At 33.5% G+C, this 24,751-nt stretch overlaps 2 protein-coding genes across 4 annotated transcripts in view; one reads left to right on the forward strand and one right to left on the reverse strand.

Moving 5' to 3' along the window:
- Window positions 1–24,751, reverse strand: part of LOC119632960 — a 131,054-nt gene that overhangs the window by 20,497 nt on the left and 85,806 nt on the right. The window lies entirely within an intron of this gene.
- Window positions 22,730–24,346, forward strand: LOC119632961 (putative uncharacterized protein DDB_G0279653). The gene has a single exon (XM_038026129.1). The coding sequence runs from the start codon at window positions 23,119–23,121 to the stop codon at window positions 24,007–24,009; it is 891 nt and encodes a 296-aa protein (XP_037882057.1). The 5' UTR covers window positions 22,730–23,118; the 3' UTR covers window positions 24,010–24,346.

A 24,751-nucleotide genomic window follows, 5' to 3' on the forward strand; every position in this document is an offset into this window, starting at 1 on the left:
TATCGAGATTGCGACTTCGAGCGATCAGGGTTTGTTGTATGATCAGCGTGAACTAATAGCGAACGATATCGTATATGGCGAAAAGATTGAGTACAACAATTTGCAGGATAATATTGATGGTGGCGATGTAAACGTCGACGTCTACGATGCATACTTTTTGATAGTTCGCGGCGCTAACTAACTTTGGCATATCACTGCGCGCAAAAAAGGACCGCACCAACCAACAAAAAAAACATAACAAACAAATCCTTAGAAATATTCCTTTAAAGATTGATTGTTGTGTTTTGGCCGATTGTCTCCTTTTTGATACACGCATATGTCTATCAGAGAACTCGATGAAATTTTTATTTTAGTTTAACTTTAAAAACCAATTATGTATTGGTTTAATGCATTTGGAATTTTTTGATGAAATTTGCACACAATTTTTTTTTTTTGGAAATTTTCATGCACGAAATTCTTCAAGTTTTGGAATTTTTGAAAGTTTTCTTTCCTTATATTTCTCTCATTAATATACACAAAAAAATTTTATTTATTTTTTTTGAATTTTTGATTTATTTTTCATTGCTGTTGAAAGAAAAAACAATGGTAGACATTTTCAAATATAAACATAAAAAAAAAAAAACCAAAGGTGAATTTAAGTAAAAAAATCAAAATATTAAAAAGAAAGTAATAATAATAAGAGCACGGAGTTAGCACTGCATGTATTGACTAGAATTTAAAAACATATCGCTTAGAGAAAAGAAGAATGCGTCACCGTCGGTCGATATTATAAACAGAACTAAAATAAATTATGCGGTTATCACACTCATCTTGATCGTCAAGCGCCCGCATATAGATATTCGTGTAAACGACCATAACTACAATTCCACTGACTGTCAAGCATGACAGAGATCAGTAAACATGCAAATATATATATATATATATATGTATAGATGTAATCAAAAGCTACAGCTAACGTCTGGTCATTATTGACCACAAACGTTTCGAAAGCGAACATACAAACAAACAGCATACAGATGATCGTGTGCCAAAAGAGAAAAAGCAAAACAAAAACAGAAAATAGAAAAAGTTCTAAAAACTTTTGCAATATATTTGTATGTAAATTACAAGAGTAACATATATAATAAAAACAACAAAAATGCTGAGCGTCAGAGACATAGACTAAACAGCTTTCAACATTAATGTCAGTCAAGTGGTTGTATGGTGTGTTATACCCAAAAAATTTGATCACATTCCCCTCCTCAGAAGTAAAGCATTCGCTGTACTTTAAGATAATCGTGGTGAGTTCACTCTTTTGCTCTTCTCGGCGCACAAATCTTACACTTGTGTTCGATGTTAAGGGAGAAGAAAAAAAACCACTACCATGACGTCATCTTTTCATATCTATTCGTTCGTTCAATATTTACATATTCTTTCATAGTGATAATTATTCGTGTGTTAGTTCGTATGTGTGTGCGTGTGTGTGTGTGTGTGCAAATTCTGTCAAAAAAGTAGCGGTACAGTTTAGTTAGCAGATTGGCAACGTGGTCTTTGATCTTGTCCACTTCGCAATTTTTCCTCCTAAGCAGGGAAAGGGAATCTCATATCGCCTTGGAACTCACTGAAAATAGTAGATTGATTATCAGACAAAAAGCTTTCTAAAAATTATGACATCATAATTTATCTCGACCTTTTAAACTTTTAATGTCATTCAATACGAACAATCACTCAGGGGATGTCCCCTTATACGGCTAACAGGGGGATGATCAGAAAGAAGTGGGGCAAGAGAAAAAAAGATGGAGAAAGGCCGCAGTTTAGTGGATGCGCGGCCAATTCGTAATTGTTATGTGTTTACTGATTAAGCACTTATTGTAATTAGAATCAGGTGCGGTCAACCTCGCTGAGATTTGAACTCGCGAACATCGACTTGATAGTAGCGACTCGTCAGCGGAAATTATCGTCAAAATCAGAATAATCCTTTGGAAAATCGCTTTTTAAATCTATGAGAAGTCGCTTACGACAATTAATGCGTTCTCTTATCTATATTTTAATCGATATTTGGGCCCGAAATATATTGTTATTGTTGCACAATTTTCTTCAATAATAATTCATTTTAACTTCAAAAACCAGATAGAATTCAAGTTCATGTATTTATGCAGCCCATCTTAAATGAGTCTTGTAGCGGAGCTTCTGAAGCGAATCGTAACCGAAATTTCGAATGCAAAAATTCATAGGCCGACATAGTACAACCGAACGGACAGACAGACCTAGATTGCTTGAGAAAACAACCCTGAATTGATTGGTGTAATAAAAGCTGAACCTGACTTGTACCACAGGCAGCAAAGGTCACGAATATTTATGCAATATTTGAGAAGTAATAGTCGTCTAAGACGATATACTATTTATCGACTACCGCACCACACTAATACTACTGATCACAAATTCAAAGTTGTACCTCTTGTGTAAGCCAAAATCTCCACTACTATCGTCGAAATCTTCATCTTTTCATCCGCAAGAGTAGGTAAAAATCGCGACGACAAGTCTGTGCTCGCAGGATTATATCTCAATGAGCTGTTGAGCTGACTTTGGTCATAATTATAGTGAATTCCCACCCGGCAAAGGCATATTTAACAGTTATGGGCGCAAAAACTAGGTTTTCATCGCTTTTCTATTTTTTCTGTTTCCTCACTTGCCAATAAACTGTATAATCAAAAAACCCATTAGCTTTATAGATTCAATCACTCCTTTAAAAGCGATTTAAGTAAATTTATGTCCTTTTGGCCACTGTCGTACCCGTAAAGAGTTGGCCAAGTAAAGAATAAGCAAACTTTTTCACCTTAGGTACTCAAATTATTACGGGAAAGCACTACAATTTGATTACCTTAAATGGGTCCTGTGAGGGGGGGGTTCGTAAAAGCTACGATAATTAACTAGAAAAAAATTTCCCATATTTTTCTCATATGATGGGTGTTGTACAGTAACGGAAATGTTACCCGACATAATTTTTTTGTTTTTTTGTTTTTTGTAAATTGTATCAAAACAACAATAAAGTATATATAATATAAATTAATCGATTGTAATTAATTAAAGGTGAGAAAGAAAACAAGCGATTTATTTTTTTTTTTTTTTTTTTGTATTTGAAAACACCAAACTCTCACGCTTAATATCTCACGTTAATTATCCAACCACCGAACGCAACAACAACATCAAACATGCAGTAAAACATTTTCTTTTATTTTTCCTTTCGGTATCGTGTTCATCATGTCATTCAGTTGAAATTCTTTTCGTTTACAGTCGTTAGTTGAAAAGCAATTAAATTGATAACAGCACACTTTGTTAAACAAATAAACAAACAAAAAAAATCATCAACGCAACACATACATAGAAAAAAGAAAAAACGAAGTTCAATTAAACAATTGCAAGATCGAGTCAATGAAGCCACAAACCGAAAGCCACAAGTCAAGCTCAATGAGGCAGTTAGTTCAAATCGTACGGCAACGTTTTTTCAAGCACATACAGTACTGAGAAAAAATGCAACTACACAATTCATTTTCAATGTTTTAATAAGAAAACATTGAAATGTATATCTTTTTAATATTTTGCAGTTCGTTCGGGGGGATTTCATAATACAACCTGTCAGATATGTTTATCTGGCAATGCCTTTTTATTAAATTACCAAACTTTGCAGCTAGCAATTCCTATACTTATAGAGAAAAGAGTTGAATGAACACCATTGGATCAACTTGACGCCCGTGTTTTGTTTCACGTCGTAGATCACACATAATCCTTGTTTTTCAGTTGTCTTCTTCTATAAGGAAAATTTTAATTTTTAAACAAAAGTGCGCGCCATCACTGCAATGAAAAAACAGCCAATCACTGCTTCAAAATCTCTCCAATATATTACAAATTTTTTAACCTATAAACAAATTTTCAAAGATATCAAAAAGTCGTAAAATACGTCGTTAATAGCGGCCAATTATCGACTCGCTGTAATGCGTAGCAAACTGTTAGTGTTTTGTCTTTCGGTAATAGATCTTACACTGAATATTTATCCGTGAGATTTTTGCTGAAAGAGATTTATGGAAATTTCTAAGCAAATGCTTTTTTGCCGCCATAACGGTTTGCATTCCTATGACACATTGTCGACATCGTATGTCTTTTGCTAACACCTAGGCCGACATTATAATATTTGAAAGAAGTAAGAACATTATAGTATGGTAAGGCTGTTCGTTCAATACCCTACACCACATTGTTAAACACAATTCTTATTTTTCTTATAGAATACAAAAATTGTATGTTGTGCATATATAAAGGCAGATTTTTCAACTACGCATTTACGGGGAGGCGGGCCCCCAAAACACAACCCAATGTAGTACAACTTTAATCCTTACATAGCACAGGGCCTAAAAATAGGCATAGGTGGCCCAAATATTTTTGTATGAAATCACTAGAATATCATAGGTCAATTTTTATCACTACATATTAAAACTTTTCTGCTCTACAAAACCGTCAATTTTCGTGAACAATCTTATTATGGTAGGATCCAAAAAATAGGCCGAGATGAACCATACTTGGTACAGTTTATTTGTTTATATGAAATTACTGTTATGATGTAATTTTCATCATGAAGCACTGAAAATTATATCTTTCTTCGTATGAACTACACTTTTCATTATATTGGAGACGGTTCGAAAATTGCCACAGCCGCTCCAAAGTTTAAATATCACTTTAGAAATTAACCACTGTGGAGTAGAGTGTCCGAAAAAGTGGACCTATCCGAACCGTTTTCCATAGTCCTTTATGCCAACACACGTCAGTGCAGTAAATTTTATCAAAATTCAGAAAGCAATTCTGAATAGATCGCTGTAATAGAAGGTAGGTGTATCTCAAATCCATCTGTGTTGCATATGACCGCGTAAGCTTCATATAACTTTTTCTTATAAGTGGTCTAGGGGCGCAGGGTGCTCAAAGTCCATCTGAAGTCTTACTTGAAACCTTTGAATTAAAAAATGTCATTCTCGGCATTTTTACCCGTCACTGTAATACAATAAAAGCTCATACAGTGCATTTAGTATAGGTTCACATATATTACATCCATGTATGAGTTATGCAAATACGATTTTTAAGGTTACAACACCTACAAGCTAAAACAAAGCACTAACAAGTTCCTTCCTCTTTGCTCAATAAGCTTATTTGCTGAGACGCCATAAAATGCTATTACAGTGTACATTTACATATAAACATTCAAAGTTTACTGTTGTCTGATTTGTTTCTATATACTACTGTCAGACCCTCACACATTTGTTTTATTTCGATTTGAAAATTTACTGTGAAATAACCGCCTTGGGCAGAGGGGTTTTCAAAAGTTTTCTGGCGAATTAGTTGCAGCAATGCAGCCAGCTGCGTTCTCTGAGGTCATCAAGATCCATTTCCTTTCCAACAAAAATGTTCCAAATGCTATTCGAATACGATAAAAAATCATGAAATTAAACAGGTCAAGACTTAAAGTACTCTTCTACTACACGTGCTCACACACCGGTCACAGGAAAATAGAGGAAAGTACATATATTCACAAGGTAAAACAATTACGTTTGTTCTGAAGTAGTTTACGAATTCTCATAAAAACGTAACTGTTTTAGTGTTATTTAGCGCCGTTTTCATGGAGCGATAGTTATTGACAAAAATCTATTGAAGTTCATGGTTCTTTATGTGGTTCACCCAACCAAACTTCAAATATTGATATCAATTCTTTTTTTGAACCAGAGAGCCTGGAGATGAAGAAAAGAAATCCATTTCCTCTAATAACTTGGCGAGAAGTTAAAACATCGCTATCCCTCAAAGTTTCCTTTTTTTTCTTTTTTGGGAAGAAATTGTTAAAAAAATGACTACAAATACTGTTTTGGTGGGTATTTAGTTAAGGTTATGTACACGTATTAAATTTCAAGATAATTATGTTTACGTTAGCTAGTTACACGCTTACTGCTGTTTGAATGATGGTAGTTGTTTGGCTGAACTTGCACTCATACGGACGGAACATCTATTACCATCAGCACCAGCATTAGTGCCGGCACCATCACCATCCACCATCCCATCACACTACTATCACTACACAATGATCGGTTGCGAAGAGAACAAAAGCAACAGAAAACGTTATTAAATTTATGTGTGTACGTATGTCTGGTAAACGAGTTACAGCCAATTGGCGCCATTAATTGTTTTAAAAGCTGCTATTGCCGTTGCGAATTGCTGCACAGCATATTCATTGCAAATGAATGACTGACTGACTGACTGTGTGAGTTGATCTTACTTGGCAGATGAATGAATACAAGCAAGCGAGCGAGCGAGCGAGCGCGATTTTGCCTTCATTGCATAGTAAGTATATATATTTGCAACCGTTAGTCGTTGTTTGTTGTGTTGCTTTTTTCCTTTTTTCTTTTTGTTTTTTTTAATTTTTTTCTCTGCTTTAAATCATTTCGTTACTGATAATTAGCGGTTTATAAATATTTAAGTGAAAATTACGGTCATACTTTACAGCTTCAACCGCAACAACAACAGCTTGTGTGGAAAAACTATGTTATTACAGTTAAATTTAAAAAAAAAAAAAAAAAACACACACACACAAATACATAATTTTATACATTTTATTTAATAATTAATTAGCACGTTTTCATATAATTTTTTAAAAAATATTTGAAAAGCGTGTTATTAAATTAAATGTAAAAATTTAACAAAAACGTGATCGATTGCACATCTTGGTCTTTCCAATGCTGTTATAAGATAGAAATAAATTAAAACTGTATTAAAATATTTGAAATAAATATATACATATATATATATATATATATATATATTTTTTTTTTTTTTTCTCTTTCGCAAACAATAAAATGCCTATTTACGGAAAATTTATTTTCAAGTTGGTTGAACCTTAGACAAAAGATTTTTAGTTAAAGTTGCGCGGTACGTTGTTTGCATACAAATGTTAACATTATTTTCTACTTTAGTTATACTAAACTATAATTTACCGCAATAATGAACATTTTCTCAGATCTCTCTCTTGTCTAAAAAATAGTTAAATATATTTGCGAAAAATACCTTAGCAAAAGTTTTATACACGACCGGATATAGATCATGAAAACACGCAAATGTAAATATCAAGCTCTAGCAAGATAGGAAGGCCTACATAGCCTTAAAGGATGGTTACTAGATATTTATTATCGTCACTATAATAACATTGTGATTGGCCACTAGTCATAAAACATTTTTGTTATAGTTGTTTTAATTTTGTGAGAATTTTTGGTTTTTCGAAGTAATAGTCGTAAGAAAGCACTCCGACATTGGTTTTATTTTAAAAAATTTAACAAGGCTGCGTCTACTCCATATTATAGGGCATAGGAATTTTGTTCTCTTACTTCTTTTGTCTTTTTTTGGGGTAAACGTTGATGGGTCTAAACGATTCCGTCCCGACCGAGTTTAATTTTCTTACTAGTTCCAATTAATCTTTGACACCCAACTTAAGAATAATAAATGAGCTAAAGTTTAATTTTAGACGACATGTTTTGCAATTATCAGGATTGAAACTGAACTGCCGGGATCAGCAGACACGCTAAGAAATGAAAGGGAAAGGGCAAATTTACTTAGCACATCGGTTTAATCAATTCAGTAATCAAAACCAATACATACTTAATGGAGAATAAATAAATTTTAATGGGAATTATTAAGTGCTGCAGACAGACCAGATCGGTGTTCCTTTGTCAATTGAGCAAGAGGGCCGTTATCCTTACGTTATAGACTTCTTTGTTCTATTTATTCTTCCTTCTATTGTTCTTCTAATTATTCTTCTAATCTTTCTTCTTCTTCTTCTTTTCATTTTATTCTCACTATTGTCACTCTTCTCACACAGACCCCCGAAAGAGATATTACAATAATTCTGTTATTCTGCCATTTTATACAAAAAAAGGCATAACAGATTCCTTAAGAAATGGGTATCCCTTCAATAAAGTCAATATATTGACCTTCTGTTACCCAGTGGATTCATTTATTCATTTCCGTCTTTAAGTATTCTTATTGAATCTAAGAGTACCAAGTATGACGGTAGACCAGTCAACGAATGGAACGAAGTTTCTTAATTAACTTGAGAAGTTAAACGTGAAAATGGCCCTCTGTCCCTTTCAAGCAAATCCCCCATTCGCCCTATTAAAGCAACAAACGAAAATTATTGATTGGAAAAAACTTTCCAGCAGCCGACATCAACGATAGCGACGAACGATAACAAGCGGTATGAACTCGAAATTCGTTTCAAATAAATATTTAATCCGCAAATTCGTTCTTGCCGGTCAGATGATAGGCTCACAAATAATAATAAAAGTTTTGCCATGCGGCAAAAAATGAGCCCGGAAAGCTAGGATAACTTTTCTACTGATTAAATCCATATGTAAACTAGAGATGTATTTTTTTATTTTTTTGCTTTTTGAATTAAAGTCGAAGAAAACATTCGAAATGGACGCAAAGGGATCTTTGTTTGATAAAATTGCAAACATTTACCGTAAATAATTTTTATTTTATTTTTCTGTTCTTTTATGTCATTTGGGAAAATGCTTAAAAGCTCTCCAAATCCAAGGCAGTACTTTGCAGCGTTTGTCTGTACAATTTCTGACTTACAGTTGCAAATGCACTGCAAAGATGAAAGCAAGCATGCTTGTGTTTATGAATGAGCTAAACAACTCTCTATTTTCTTGGTCGTCTTTAACATATTTTCAGTATGTCAGAGCAAAACTCTCTACACATTTTTCTTTCATTTTCATATCCTTCGCATGAAGTTTGTCATGTGCTTATATCATATGTAGAAAGACACCCTTCGGACCACAAAAGAGTATATGTATACATGCATCGTGAGTTGGGTATGAATTTGGTGTCGCCATATGCTTACCTACACATCAAATCCTTTGAAATATGCAGCTTACAAGCCCTTGGAAGTATTTCATTAAAATTTTAAAGTGAATCTTATGCTTTAAATATATTAAGCTAAACTAAAGCAATAGCGCAATATTTAAAGCAGCATGTTTTTGTTCTAGTAATGCTGTTTTATCGCCCGGCGTTGTACTACTAGCCTTTTGTTTCCAAAGTGTATTTCTGCATTCATTGAGTTTTGGTAATAGCTGTTAGCAGATTCGGTCTAAACTAAAATAAAATATTTTCTCGTTTCTCTTTGAAAAGAATCCAAGAAAGAATATTATGCAATTGTCCGTTGCGAATGTATGCTGTAGTATGTGGAAAAGATGGAAAGGGATATGAGAAAAAACAATCGTTCCGGGGAGAAGGGTGTATGAGTCATCAGTGATTTTTCAAGACAATCTTCCGCTAATGGAAAGCTAGGGTATGTACATTACCTAAAGTAAATTATATTTTTGCTTAAGCAATAACGACTGGCGTCTGGCTTGTTATTAACAGTGTGCATAACAAGATGCGATAAAAGTAATCATTTTCATTGCTGCTATATATTTAATCCACATTTTACTAAACTGTTTTTATTACATATATATAATCTTAAGTGATGATAAAATAAAATAATAAAGTTAAAGAGAGAAAATAATTTTATTGGTTTTTTTTTTTTTTTTAATTTATGCCGGCTTAAGACTTAAACTTTCTTATTGTCTCTTATCTGTTGTTGTTGTGGATATGCGCATGATCCACACGTAAATTTCTATAACGTACAACACGTTTTATTCTCATTCTTTTTGCAACATACGCAGATGGCAAACGAATACGTAGAATACCCTAAACTCTGAAAAGACGCGACATTTGAATACAATTAAGTTAAGTAAGACTCATTGATCCTATCTTTTTATGTTAGTCTCTTAGATGGTGAACATTAACATTAAAATTGCATCAGATTCGGCTATGACAGCCAAGCAAATTGAAAATTATGCTAATAAAAAAATGTTTTTAAAAATTGAAATACAAGACTTTGCGAGCCCAAAAACAAGGGAACTATAATTGAAAAAAGATTCATTCTAATCATGTTCGCTATAGCACCATATTTTTATGAAAAAAACAAAAAAAAAAAAAAAAGAATAGAGAGGTTTGCTTGAAGGCATATTAAGCTTTTGTTACTTGTTTGTGTATTATATACATATTTAAGTGAAACTTTTTACAACCCTTTAAATAGAGACTTTTGAAAAAAATAGAAAATAAAAAGTAAAACCTTTAAAAGTGAGAAAATCAATGCAGAGGAACCTACCGCACTTAAGTTTCAAGTTGCATATGTATTGCATGCAACTGTTGCTTGCTTTGGGCTATTTTCCAAACAACTTTATGACAAAAGTGCTTACACGCAGAGGTAGAAGAACTTTCTGTTGAAAGGATCGCTTGAAATTCTATTTGAAAAAGATAATTATAACCACAGGTTAACGTACCGTAAATATTTCTTAACAAAACTTTTAAGTCATATAAATAAAACACATTATACTTTAAAAAAATAATATTCATCAAGTTCTGTATAAATATTTAACTTGTGTAATAAAATATTCAAGAGAAAGTTTTTAATATCCATTCAACATATCTACCTTATAGACGATATTCGTTAATAAGATGGAACGAAAATCTCTTCACGCGATAAAAAAATATCATCCGATATACTAAGTATCATATATAGTTCTTGTTTAAAGTCTACTTGTTTAAGTTCTACACCATTTAACTGCCTTTCGTGGGTAGTGGCGCAGCCCATTCTCGAAGGATGCTGATTTTTTGCATTCATCTAATGATAAGGAAGAAATTTCCTCCAAGTTTGTTTTTGCAAGCAATATTCTAGGACCTTAATCCGGATTGAAGCAGAAGAACAGTCGGACAAACACACATAGGTTCCACGCGCTGATCACAAATATGTATATGACGCGTCATTTAATAAGTTCACAAGATTGCATATAAATGTGTAAACGAAACGAACCCATACATGTTCAATTTTCATCGAATTTCCACCATTAGTCTACAAGTTACAATTGTTTTAGTGATGCTGTTTCATTGTTTTCGCAAAACGATGAAAAAACCTGGATTTCGTGTGCTTCGTTATGGGAAATGAGATTTGCATGTTCGCTGCTTTACATCTTGATTTCTTCTAGGATAATTGGAAACGATCTACTCGCTCTACAGTTCAAGCCGGGAGAATAATTTTGAAAAGTTTTCAAATAACTTTGTCGCTTCAAATATTTATAAAAGCCGAGCAAGAATATTTTCCACGACATTAAGGGACCAAATATTTTTCAAAAACTTTGAAACTATTCAAGTGGTGAATATCGATTCAAACAAGTTATAGCGGATAGATGCCGCTCGCTCACGGTATTTTTCCAAAAGAACTGAAGTGCAACGTCTTGCATTATAAAAAGACGTTGTTCATATTTTTCCTAAAATGCTAGCGGTTTAGTTGGATTCCGTATATTGGTGCATTTCGTTGGTAGCGCTTCGTTCCAGAAAGACAGATACTTATGATCAGCGCAAAATTCTAACGTGATTTGACCACACACTCTCCCTTAAATATATAACTTTTTGATCGATGCAAAGTACTAAACTATCCTCTTGCATTGTGTGACTGTCAGTCGGTCTATACTGATTTTGTGAATCCTTTTGAATACGCCCCAGGAACTCTCTTAACCTTATCTGATTCGTGCAAAATACTGAAGTGATTTAACCGTATCCTCCTCTTGCATTGTGTGACCGTCAGTCGGTGTACAATATTTTTATTTTTATGCTTCAAGAGGTCTCGTAAAAATATGTATTTTTTTGATCACAGCAAAATTTTGAAGTAATTATGCTTTCGAGTTTCGCTGCTTTTCTCATTCGTTTTGACTTCGCTTCAGTGACTCCCTTCGACTGTTTTCGCTTAGCTTAAAATTCTGAAACAACCGGTTACATCCCTCGGTTTGTTTCTGAGTCAATATTAAATTTATCTTTCTGTAGAACACAAGACTGCGAAGGGATTTAGTAACATATTTCCGTTTATCGAGATGTATTCGTAAACACTGAAAACGTAACTAATACTTCCGATAAGCGCAAGACTGAGGCAATTTATTTTTCGCTTCATCGATGTGCACTAATTTTCTGACTCTGTATGTAACACGCGGCCATAGGCTAATTAACAATGGCAAGAGTACATTGCCCCCATCACCGTAAATTGAAAAACGAATTTTTGCTTTTTACATTTTCTTATAGTTTTTTGGCTTAAAATATGAAATGAATAAAAGCCAGGCCCCACAAATATGTCGACACAATCGCTTAAAAACGATCATTTTAAAACGTTGTCTGGCAACTGGCAACTGACAATAGCTGTAGCTGTAGCTGTAGCTTATCCCATCTTTCTCGGAACTTAATATTCACTCTAAAGGCAAATACATAAATAACATTCTTCAACCGCTTTTCAATATTGTCACCATTCCGCTTAGTGTTTGTTATTTTAATTAACTAGAAAAACCGTTTTTGTATTAGTAAAGCCAGTTAATGGCCTAAGCCAATAAAGGAAAAAAACATTAAAAATTTATGTTGATTAACTTAACTCAATTAAACCTATAAACATTTACCAAGTTGGTCAACACATTTACCAAAGCGCTCGAAGCTATAAATTATATTAGAAGAATGCATAAAACGTAAAGACAAAATATATAAAAATACAGTGGTAACGTATCAACAACAATAACATATTTTTGCTATCTGTAAAGCATAGTAGAGTAGAGTAAAGCTTACCCAAAAAATAGGTCAAATACAAAAATGTATGCGTTTTAAAGTCGGCGAAATAAAACCGCAACTAATTTATACGCAAAAGTTGAAAAACAATATTTTCACTATAATTTCTAATTTTTTAATTTATTTATTTATTTTGTTTTAATTTTTGAATAGCAACAAAGGTTAAAGTTTTCGAAGCTTTAAAGTCCGGATGAAGTACATGTTATTTCTTCTTCGTTTCCTACCGAAAGCTTCTCATTAGCTTATGTCCTTGCTAGTTGGTATTTTTTTTATTTTTTTATTTTTTTTTTTTTTATTTTTTTTTTATCTTTTTCCCAATGGTAGAGCTAGTAAGGGAGAAGCACGCTGGAAAAGAAGCAATTTTGTTTTTCCCTCAATAAATAAATTATTTTCCATTCCAATGGCTGCTTGCGTTTAATTTAGTTTAGAAAAATGAAAATATGAAAAGCATTTATTTGCCAGGCATTACACACTCCGACAACACATAGATAGGATTTGTAAAACACAAGAGAGCAGCACGCAGCATCATCACAAATTGATTTTTCTCAAAAACAAAAAACAAAAAAAAAAAAAAGGAAACAAAAAAAGAGGAAAACTCGCAACTTTATTTATCCCGAGTAGTAGCTGTTCATATAGTTGCCTTGATTATGCGATTTATTTATTTATTTATTTATTTTTTTTTTTTATTTTGTTTAAAGTCCTGTGACTCACCTTTCTGTTTGCGTGGTATGCGAAAAGAATTCCATAAAAATGAAGATTTTTTGCGTAAACCGGGAGCTCGTAATAAATCCATTTCGCTGCCTGAACTAATGTTCGTTGCTGATATTGTACAAGTATCACTACACGACGCGTAACGTAGGCCAGCATTAGAAGCTTTAATGCTGCTTTCACCAACACCAACACCACCACTACCACTACCACTACCACCACCACTGCCGCTACTGCTACTAGCAGTAACAACGGCAGTAGTACTCAAGTTCACTTTACCTCCACCACTATTGTCACTATTAATAACACTAACCCCGCTACCATAATTCTTTAGTTTTTGTTGTTGTTTCAATGATGTCAGCGTTAAATTACGAGTTAATTTCACATCATCCGCGTAATTATTCAGATTAAATTTTTGCAATTTCGAATTTCTATGATTTCTTAACATTTCTAACGTGTCCGCAGTATACGAAGACGACGTTGCATCGACACTATCAATACTCGACGTATGAAGGTTCTGCGTTGAACCGTAAAATAATGAAACAAAATCATTCAATCCCATCGTTATTGTTGTTGCAAAGTCGTGCTCTTCACAAATAATAGAATGATTTTTTTTTTCTCTTCTTTTTCGTTATCAAATAAAAGAAAAGGGTAAGAAAGTCTGTAGAAGTTTAGTAAACGGTAAGCTCTTGCGATGAGAGAGAAGAGAACGCGGAAAAGAGAGACAGCGAGAGAGAGAGAGAGAAAGAGAGAAATAAAATTACAAGGAATACTCTCTTCAAGGGTCCTTTTAGGAAAGCATTAGCTTGCTTTCAGTGACAATCAAACTGTATTATAATAGAAATGAATTTCACTGTTCACTGTTGATTGTCGTTTCGTTGCCTTTGCTGGATGCTTTTTTTTCTCATGTTGCTTATTATGTGTTATTAAAGTTTTCTTAATAAATTTTTCAATTTCATTATTATTTTTATATTGTATGCTTCGTGTTTAGCTAATTGAAGAACCGCTAAAACGTCTTTATAAAACCACGACGTACCATCAACTATAAGCATATAATCGAAAATGTTATCGTGTTTCCTCACAACCACCCCACAGCAAACAAAGTAATAACAACGAGAGAAAAAAAAGAAAGAAAAGATACAGTTAAACTCAAAGCGAATAAAGCTCTGCCTTGCAAATAACTTGTATGTATGTATGTACGCATTTGTAAAATAGATGCGTTCACTCCACACACAAACACGCGCGCGCATAAACATAGTCATGCATTCAGCCATAAGTAACAAGCAAACCGAAAACATCTACTCAACACAGATACGAACGCATACACACATTATCTAAAGTTGTTATTTCTATGTTATAAACAAAAAAAACAAAAAAAAAAAAAACAAAACAAAACAAAAGCAGAAACAACACATGAACCGCAGACAGCACAAAAAACGAGCTAAGCGAACTACGAAAAAAAAAAAATAAAAAAAAAAAAAAACAGTAACTAAAACAAGGTAATAACAACAAATGCCGCCAACAACATGAACTACAACAGATCTACCAACAACCGCCAATAACTAACTAACTAACTAACTAACATATACTGAGCGAACGTCAACCAGCTTAAGCTTTACCGAACTGTATTTGTGTTAAGTAAATTTTCAAAGATTCAAAACAAAACTGACTGACAGTAATCACACACACACACACACACAATCATATCTAACTTGTATAAGTGTGCATATGTGCTTATACATTTTTCATTGGTATGTTATGTATGCACAAATGCAATAAAAATGCAATATTTAAAGGAAAAAAAAAAAAAAAAAAAATTTTTTTTTTTTTTCTCTAAATAAGTGTTGGTTTGCTGCATTAGTGTCATTCCTTATTTAGTTTATGAGGAAATCTCCTCATCGCATGCCTATCTGTTCGTTTATATGTGGTCGTACCCATCTATATGGTAAGATGAAGCATTGTATTGTCACCCTGTTCGCTTAGTGAAAATATAATGCATTCAATGAAAATTGTTTGGAAAATTATTTGCTTTATCCCAAGGTGAGATCATAATGATAAAATGATGATGTTGACGACGAGTATCGCATCGCAAAATGCTTTAGGGGTATGTTTATCAAAAACATGGAATCCTAATGTACGATGTGCACAATCTTAGCAGGCAAGTTTACATAGTCTCGTGTATGAATGAATGCATTGAAATAGTGGCATTTTGAAGGCTCAACATTTTTTAGATGTTAAAGTAAACGATAAGACAATTTGGATGCATGTCCATTAGCGTTCCATGAATTCCTCCTTTCTTTTTGGTTAAACTTTTCGCACGAGCAGACGAGTAGGTAAGAATCGCGACTATCAAGTCAGCAATTGCGAGTCCAAATGTCATTGCGATATTTGCTTTGGTCGTAACTTTACTGAATATATTCAATCGGTAGTCATAGTCATAACATTTACCGAGACAACCCATTTCCCTATTTTTTCACTTTTTCGTCTTTTTCTCGGCTGCAGCCGCCTCTCTATCTCTTTCTCTTTCTGACTATGACATTGTGCGTATGCAGGACATTATTATTCCCTGAAAGTCCAAAAAGATAAAGAGCCCAATAATAGGAACAGCTTTATCTGGTTCAAGTGTTTATCTAGCCTACCTGAGTAATACCATGTAAGGGAATTAAGAATTCAACTTAAAAGAAACCCATAAGAAGAATGACGTTTATAGACGTCCATTGCGTTTGCTTTTAGATGAATCCCAACGACTTCTACAGCCCTCTAATATTCTTAGTAAGGAAGTATGTTTTTAGAACCACTCACTCATTTTGAAATGACCGCCGTGTTAAGTGAAGAATAGATCAAAACCTCTCAGCTGACAAAACAAAAAAAAAAAGGTTCAGATTTGCAAGTTACGTTACTCTGGTCACCCCAAACATTCTGCCAAGCAGTATATAAAAGCGAACTTAACATAACATAAAATCTAAGAATTTAAACTCAACAATATATATATATTTGTATATATTTTCTTACAAAATAAAAAATTTTGAAAGAGTAATAGCTTCCGGTTGGGCTTTGCAAGATTTCTTTATTGTCCTTTTTTGGCATCAGTTTTTAAAGTTTTTTTTTTTGTTTTCGTCTTTCTCACACGTTTACTTTCTTATGCTAGATAACTTCTGTAATTTGCAGATATAAATAACAGACATGTCACCTCTTGATTTTCCTGCTCAATGCATAGACGCTATAACTGACATTACATGTTGTTGTTACGTATTGTACCGTAATCGTATACCATTCATTGACTACGCATGTGTCAGTCACACATTATTTAAAGCAAAAAAAAAAAAAAGAAACGTAACTACCGCATATAGACAAACAGGCAGGCAGGCAAGCAGGCAGGCAGGCAGGCGGCAATCAATGTGTTTGAAAAAACCATATGAATATATAAAGATATCAAGTTTTCTAACATTACGAGCACCTCTTTGCTCAGCTGATGACCGCACATACACTTGTTAGTCTAAACTAATAAGATTTACTTTCATTTCAATACTTTAAAGTTGAAAAACCTATAAATCGTTAATAGCAAATGTTTTTTGATCCTTTTTTTTATATATCTTAAGTAGTTATATGCGTCTTGTGTGTGTAGCTTACGTTAAAATAGAAAAAACATTTCTTTGGCTTGAGGTGAATTTCGGTTGCCCTGCATTAAGGAAATATCGCGAAATTATGGCAGACCAAGCAAAATTCTCATACCCAGCAACAAAGATGTATGATACATCCCTCATGTCGGCTTGTCTTTCTACCCGTCCGCTTACCATTATTGCTATTGTTAGCATCAAACTTATATTCTTGGTATAACTGCACAAGACAATTTTGAAAATAATCATAATACGTTTGCTGCTAACACGCTTAGAATAAATACAAATTTGAAATAACAACAACTTTAGACGAAAAATTTAATCGGACTTTTCGCATATTATTAATAAAGCCGCCTATAAAAGCAAAGAAAATAGAAAGTGCTTACAATCGATCGATGAGAACTGCCTTACAATCAACTGATATGAAAATTGTAATCGTCTTAAAGAGCAGCATGGCAAGCCTAGGTATTCGCCAATTTTAAATATGGGCGCTCTTACCATAGGTCTTATGTAAGCAATTTTCGTAACTCCAACGCATGATTTTAAATCGCATTGAATTCTGATGAAAATTGAAAAGAAAAATAGGAACGACATACCATGTCTGTGGCATTGTTTACATTGCGAGTAACGAAATAACGAAACTAATATACTTTTAACTCTTGATGGCCAATAATAACTGTTATTTGGTTTTTGGCTTATATGGGATGGTTGGTAGCTTTTGTTTTATATAACTTTTTTTTATTTTTATTTTAATTAAAATTTTAGTACATATTTAATTTTTTATTTTGTACTTAATTCAGTGATGCAGATAATAACTAACTTCTTGTTATTGTTGGTGGTGATGAGTAGTAGAGTAAGTAGCAAGCAGAAAATATGAAAAGCAAATCCGGTTAATAAGATTTTTTAAACACAACTATTTCCTCGTTTTCAAACAAATAATAACTGAAAGAGAAAATGTTTAAACATAACCTAAAGTTAAGTACGGCTTTTCTTGCGCAAGTGCTCTGATATATAATAAAAAATATTCTTTTTTTTATGTAATGTATACCAACGTCTTCAGATTCTTTAAATGCTCAAAATGAACTGACTTGGAATAAATTTTAGAATAAGAGAGAAAATGATGTTCGACTGGGATCGAAACAATATCTTTTTTAGGAAGGACACACACCCACACAAACACACAAAAATAAAGAGCTCTATACAAAGATAACATTATCTGGAAAAATACCATCCATCCACAGTCAGAACTTCACTGTGTTTAATGAATGCGCGGCCTCCGTAATATGCGAATGTTTACTCGACCTATACCTACATGTGATCATAAAACTAATTAATATGTCGAAATGTAATATTCGGGCATTTTACTCTATGCGGAATAAATTTGAAAACAGTCAGATCTAACCGATTTTTATTCATTCTTCTGTTTTGTCGAAGAATTTATGATTCTACGTTTATTTCTGCCATAAAGGCCTACAAATTGGTCCACGACTACTTTTTTCTTTTTATGGCCTTCGCGACTTAGCAGCCTTGTCGTATAACAAAATAAATATTGAAAACGATTATTGCTCCGGTATATATGCCAAATTTCATGCTAAGTTACACTTCCGCTTTTGTTATGATTTGTGAGTAGTCAAAATACGGTCAGAATACGGCTGTTGGTATCAAAGCACTTTGCTTTGCTCTATTAAATATCAAATAAGAGACTTTTCACTTTCGATTGAAATGCGTTACATTAAAGAGTTTAATCGCAATTTTCTTACGAACTCGTAGTGATTCTTACTTGCTTGCCTAAAAAAAGAGCCGCCGTGTTACCAAAAATTCTGTAGAACTTCATAATTCAAAAAAAGAAGGAAAGATTCCAGGGTTTCTGCTAAATATTTTATCAATTTTTTAAAAATGACTATCCTTTACTCGTTCGAGATTCCGACTTCATTGTAGGAAGAAGGTGAGAAGACTGAATGCAGTCTATTGGATTTTCTTTGACTGTTGTTTCTATGCAAAATAAGCAAACCAATTTCATAAACATTCTGCAGTGGACATAAATGTTGTCAAATAACGAATGTATCCGCTTTGATGTAAACAACAATTCATGAATAGTGATACATCGTTCTACCTCATAGCTATGTAGTTATCATCATAAGATAGTGTGTTACTTTGCTAACGGGCGTAGGAAATGTTCAAAAAAATCTCTAGATGGAGTTGTCATTTTGCACATAAAATACTTTAATAGCGTCTCATACAAAGCTAAGGCCAAATGTAACACTTTGCACTTTACACGTATGTATTGTATGAAAACGATGGCATGGACATATTATGGAACTATGTGCAGAATGCACTTGTATATAAATTGCATACATAATATATTACATAATATACGACGCGGCATCATAATGAGGATGAGAATAATGATAATAGAGGAACTTTTGTATCTTTAAAATATGTGAGATTTTGTTTTTTTGTTTTGTGTGAGATTTTTAAAATCTTTACAATTTCCTCCTCTCATGTTAGGCGAAGCACATATATATCATGCGAATGCTGATTTTTTGCTTATTTTTTTATATTTTCCCCTTCAAAGTGTATGAATTATTCAAAAAAATCTTCTTTTGCAATAAATAAAAAAAAAAAACTAGAAATTTATACATTAAGGCGTTGTATTTAAAATAAATATTGCGCAAAAAAGTAAATGACATCATAGCTAAAGCGAAAGGAAGATGACAGAGATGATAGTATTTGATGATTGCCATGCAAAAGATTGAAACGTTAGGTAAAGTTTGCCTTCATTTTAGTTTTGATTGTTTACTCGTTTAAAGTGGAAAACTTTCTCACACCGGCGTTATTAAATATATTTACATATCTGATTGTAATCTTTTTACTTTATAAGTAGGATATTGAAAGTTAAAAGCACTAATAGTGGTAGTAGTAGTAGTAATAATCTTCAAATATCTCATCAATCATGTATTCACATAACCAAAGACTAAGAGGTTATGTTCAGTCTGTTAAATCTTCATAATGAAATGAATGATATTTAGCGAAAATTAATTTTCTTGTGAGAGAAACCTTGAAACTTCGCATTTATATTGAACAATGTCTGCTAGCAGAGAACGACTACTAATTCAATAATCTGCGCAATACACTATATCCAGAATACAAACGATAAGAATATCATAAAAATTCACTGAAATATTTTTTTCGGACGTAGCTCTATATAATCTATAGCATGCGATATAAAAGATTTATTTAAATCAGTCCAACAGCTTGCTACCTTCAACTATCATGCAATAGCTCGCATAAGATTGTGCGGAAACGTTCATGTAACGGCAAGGTAAAAACCCAATTTTTTATTAATCTAACAGAAAACGATTTCAAAAATGCAGTTTCATTGCAATGATAATGTGCTCCAATCGAACGATAAGCGTTTACGGTAAACGTGTAATATAATCGAAGCTTCAAAGCCTCACCCCGAGTTCCAGTCAATCAACGGGTATTCGGTTATATGTTAATTGTGTTCGAGAGTGAAAGGGAACACATTTCCTTAGAATGTAATAATGCTTTAGCGGCTCTTCCCCTACTCAAAATTGCATGTATTTGTTATTGCCAGTCTTATTATATTTACGATGCCAATTAGTTGTAAACAAATGACGGGCATCATAGTTTAAAAAGCATGCAGTTAGGCATGACAAATGCAACTATGGTTGAACTTAAATAATTTTGATTAACAGAAGAATGCAACATAACATCGACTATGGCTCGAAATGTAGTCACCATTATATATCTTCGCATACGTTCTATGTTAACAGTATTTATTTAAAAGGTGAAGAAAACAAATATAAATATTTTCCAAATTGTTTTTTGCTTTATTTTTAATTCTTTGCAACAATATTTAAATTGAAATATTTGTTAGTCATAGTCAACGCTATCTGTAGTTCAAGAGTATACTAAGTTTATACTAACATATATATCATGCAATGCCCATGAGGCAGGCCTATCTTTTATGAAACCTGTCTATCCGTTCGTCTATCAATGCCGGTCCATGTAATTTTGTATTCAATTATGAGGTCGCAAATTTGCAAGACACTGCATAAAACACTGCATTTTGAAAAAATCATTCCGAAATGATGCAGAGCATTTAATATTCATCCTTGACCGATTATAATAACTTCAGTTTTCTTATCGTTTTTTCAACAAACTTTAACATATTTTCATTGCATATAAGACAGCAAAAAACTAAGCCGAAAACTTTGGACACGCATGCAATAAAAATAAAAGTTTTCTAATTAAGGTGCATACTGCAATTATATACGTATACTTCATGCGAGACAAAAGTCATTAACACGCTCGCCTAGCGAAACAACAACCTCTAAAGCGACAAAACGCGTTAAGTTGTAATAAATCAAAACATTGTTAGACATATTCATTCAACAGATCGTGATCGCGGTTTACAGTGGAATGTGGAAAATGTGGAAAAATCAACAACAAACTACTCTGCCCAAATTCATTATTTAGCTGAAGGAGATTTTACGCTCGCTTATGGTTATTTGTTGTCTTGTAAGTTGAAAAGGAAAAAATATACAGTTAAGAGCTGATTATCGATGTCAGTTCTAATTAAAACAAAACATTATGTTTGTCTTTTTATCCACATTGATGCTGGACGCATTAAAAATCGCATGCAATTACGTACATTGAAATACTTTCAATGAGAAGCAATTTGACGTCATAGGAGAAAACAATGTGTTTTCAATGTGTTATTGGTTTTGTGACTTTCTATCAAATTTTGGTATTCCAGCGTAATAGTCACACAATAAACTTCTCCTACATCAACTTCGAAACTTACGAAACGCTGTTCTTAAGTCACCAAAAACCTCACCAAATAAGACAAGTGATTACGGCCACCTTATGATTTTTGCCATGACCTTAAATTATAGTTAAAGTTGAGCGAGAACGTTTATAGTCTTAGCTCGAGAGGAAAGGTTCGTTTTCTAAACCATTATCATCTAAGCTGGCCATGCACCCTAATCCGCTAATAATATTCAATACGTTTTTTAAAATACGTTTTTGATGGTTGAACGAAGGGATGCAATATTTTGTAAGTTATGCTCGAGGACTAAATCTTTGCAAATTTTCAGATCTGCTGAAATCTAATGTGGCAATTTTAGATTTATAGATGCAAGCCGTCTGTCTGCAAACGTGCAATAACAAAATTGAATTCGCGATGACAGGAAATAAACTCTTTAATGACTGCTCTTTAGTAAGCAGTTATTTATCTGAAATGTGATTTGAATACTCACTAAAGCGTCTTAAGGTTTTATTTAGATTTCTTCCCCCATACGCCCAAAAATGAACAGAAAACTTGGCGTGATGCTTAGCGCGAACTTTGTCCCACTATATTCATTGTTATCGTTCATATTTGTGATTAGATTTTAATATTTGATATACAGCATAATTATTTGTATATGAAAAATTGTCCAGTTTCAAGTACCACCCGATTTAGTTGAAGATGTGAATACAAAGAAAAAGTTTTTTTCAAAACTAATTTAAAAAGGTACGAAAGTTGTATTCGGCGTGGGATGAATCTCGCATACCCCGCACTCTGCTTTTCGCATTCTACTCTCCAAGTTCTTTTTACTTGATACCCATGTCCAACAGACGGACAGGCATAGCTAAATCAACTCAGAATTTCACGCTGATAAAGAATATATATACCTTATAGGCCTCTGAAGCTTCCGTTTGGGCGTTACACACATTAGGGAAACAAACAAAATGAGTACACCCCTCACTTTTCGGTGATAGGTATAAAAATAACTTGCATAGTATTCTTAAAGTCAAGGGAAAGTTGCCATGACGACTACCTACTTAGTTGAATTTTTTCGACAAACTTTATATAAAACGAATCCTAGAAGGCGATGACTAGAAATTATTATTATTCGCTTTCTTGTCAAAATTTTTCGTTCTTTCTCTTCAAAAGAAAAAAAATTCAGTATAATTTGGTGCTTTTGTTCAGCGGAAAAAGTAAATCGTGAAAAGCAATTGTTCAAAAGACTTTTAAAATCATTTTTCAAACTCGCTTACAATTCTAACTTTTGGAAATATGGATCTCTTTGACATACAGGAAATAGAATCAAAGCTAACCGACGTCACTGTGACCCCCGTACCGCGGTCTCAAATTCAGAATTCCCGCAATTATGAACGCGAACAGCATGAACAGCGTGAGCAATATGATGAGCAACGCAAGCAGTATAAACAACGCGAGCAAAATAAGCAACGCGAGCAACATAAGCAACGTGACCTGCTACATGGGCAATATGAACAATACATGCAATATAAACAACGTGAGCAATACAAGCAACGCAAGCAAAATGAGCAACTTGAGCACACTGGAATACAAAATACATCAACTCTACAACAACGTCCGATGCATCACTATAACAATGCAACTGTACGTGCTGCGGGTGGACAAAACTACGATCTTGTGGCTAAAGCAAAAAATTATTATCAAAACCAACTTAATAATGCTGTTGCAGCAACAGCTCTCCAATATAATCAACAATTGCAAGCTCAACTAGCTTTGCTGCAACGACAAGCTAATAACAATCTTACCATAACCCCAACTATGGGACATAATAATAATATGGGTGGCGGTTTTAACAATGCTAATAATCACACTGGGGTTAAATATGAATATCAGACTGAGTATCCCCAGTGTTCACAAGGACTTGCGACTATACCAAAATCGCCAAATATAACTACACCGATGACCGCAGCGGCTAATTTATCTACTGTGGCCGCTACCGGCGATAATCACGGTCTTGCTGGGAAATACTCTACTCTTTTGGCTCTTATCGAAGAAATGCGACGTGATATACGTCCTACTTATACGGGTTCACGAAACACAGCGGAACGTTTGAAGCGCAGTATTGTGCACGCTCGTATGTTAATAAACGAATGCCTTGATGAAACCGAAGGAAAGCCACGCCAATAATTGCCATCTTGCACGTAACCTTTACTTTTTTCTTCTTACCTTACGATTCTACAATTAACTAATTGCCATAGTTCAGCGACCTGATTTAACAGTGCTTGTGCTAATTATTATTCTTTTTCCTTTTCCTCCTCAAACAAATATTATTAAAATTATTTATTCTTCTTCACTTCTTGAATATAATTTGCGTGATTACTTAATAAAATGAAAGAAATTGTTTTAATTTCTTTAACAAATTGATTCTGGCTGTCTGTGTTATCAAAAATATAGAATACATCAACACAGATCGAGGATGATATACGGCGACGTTAACAACAACTCTCATAACAAGGCACTTAAACTAGCTTCAAATGGAATCTAGTCACCTTTAGGGCACAGATTGTTAAGAAACGAGAGCAAAATCGAATGTGTTAGCGTCAGCGAGTCGACAGTCGCGAGCACAAGCAAGGCAAGTACTAGGCAAGTATTTTTCACAAATAATCAAAGTCGTTTCCAAGAGATGAATGAAAATTAGCTGAGAAAAAATATACGGACAAAATTCTTTTTCTTTTGACCTCGCTAATGCTATGACAAGTCCACCACCACCCTACCATACACCGCTTACTCCGTGCACAATCCAAGAAATGAATAATTGAACTTTTGAACAGTTCAAGATCATGATCAGTTGTTCTTCTTTACAAAGGGTAACTGAACAATACAAACACAATCGCGATTCTAATGCAAACCACACCAGTAGATAAATAAA

This window comes from Glossina fuscipes, unplaced genomic scaffold (genome assembly GCF_014805625.2).
Source record: "Glossina fuscipes isolate IAEA_lab_2018 unplaced genomic scaffold, Yale_Gfus_2 2, whole genome shotgun sequence".
Classification (NCBI taxonomy): Eukaryota; Metazoa; Arthropoda; class Insecta; order Diptera; family Glossinidae; genus Glossina; species Glossina fuscipes.

Excerpts from the sequence above, each read along its gene's own strand:
- LOC119632961 (XM_038026129.1), top strand. The coding sequence starts at position 23,119 with ATGGATCTCTTTGACATACAGGAAATAGAATCAAAGCTAACCGACGTC.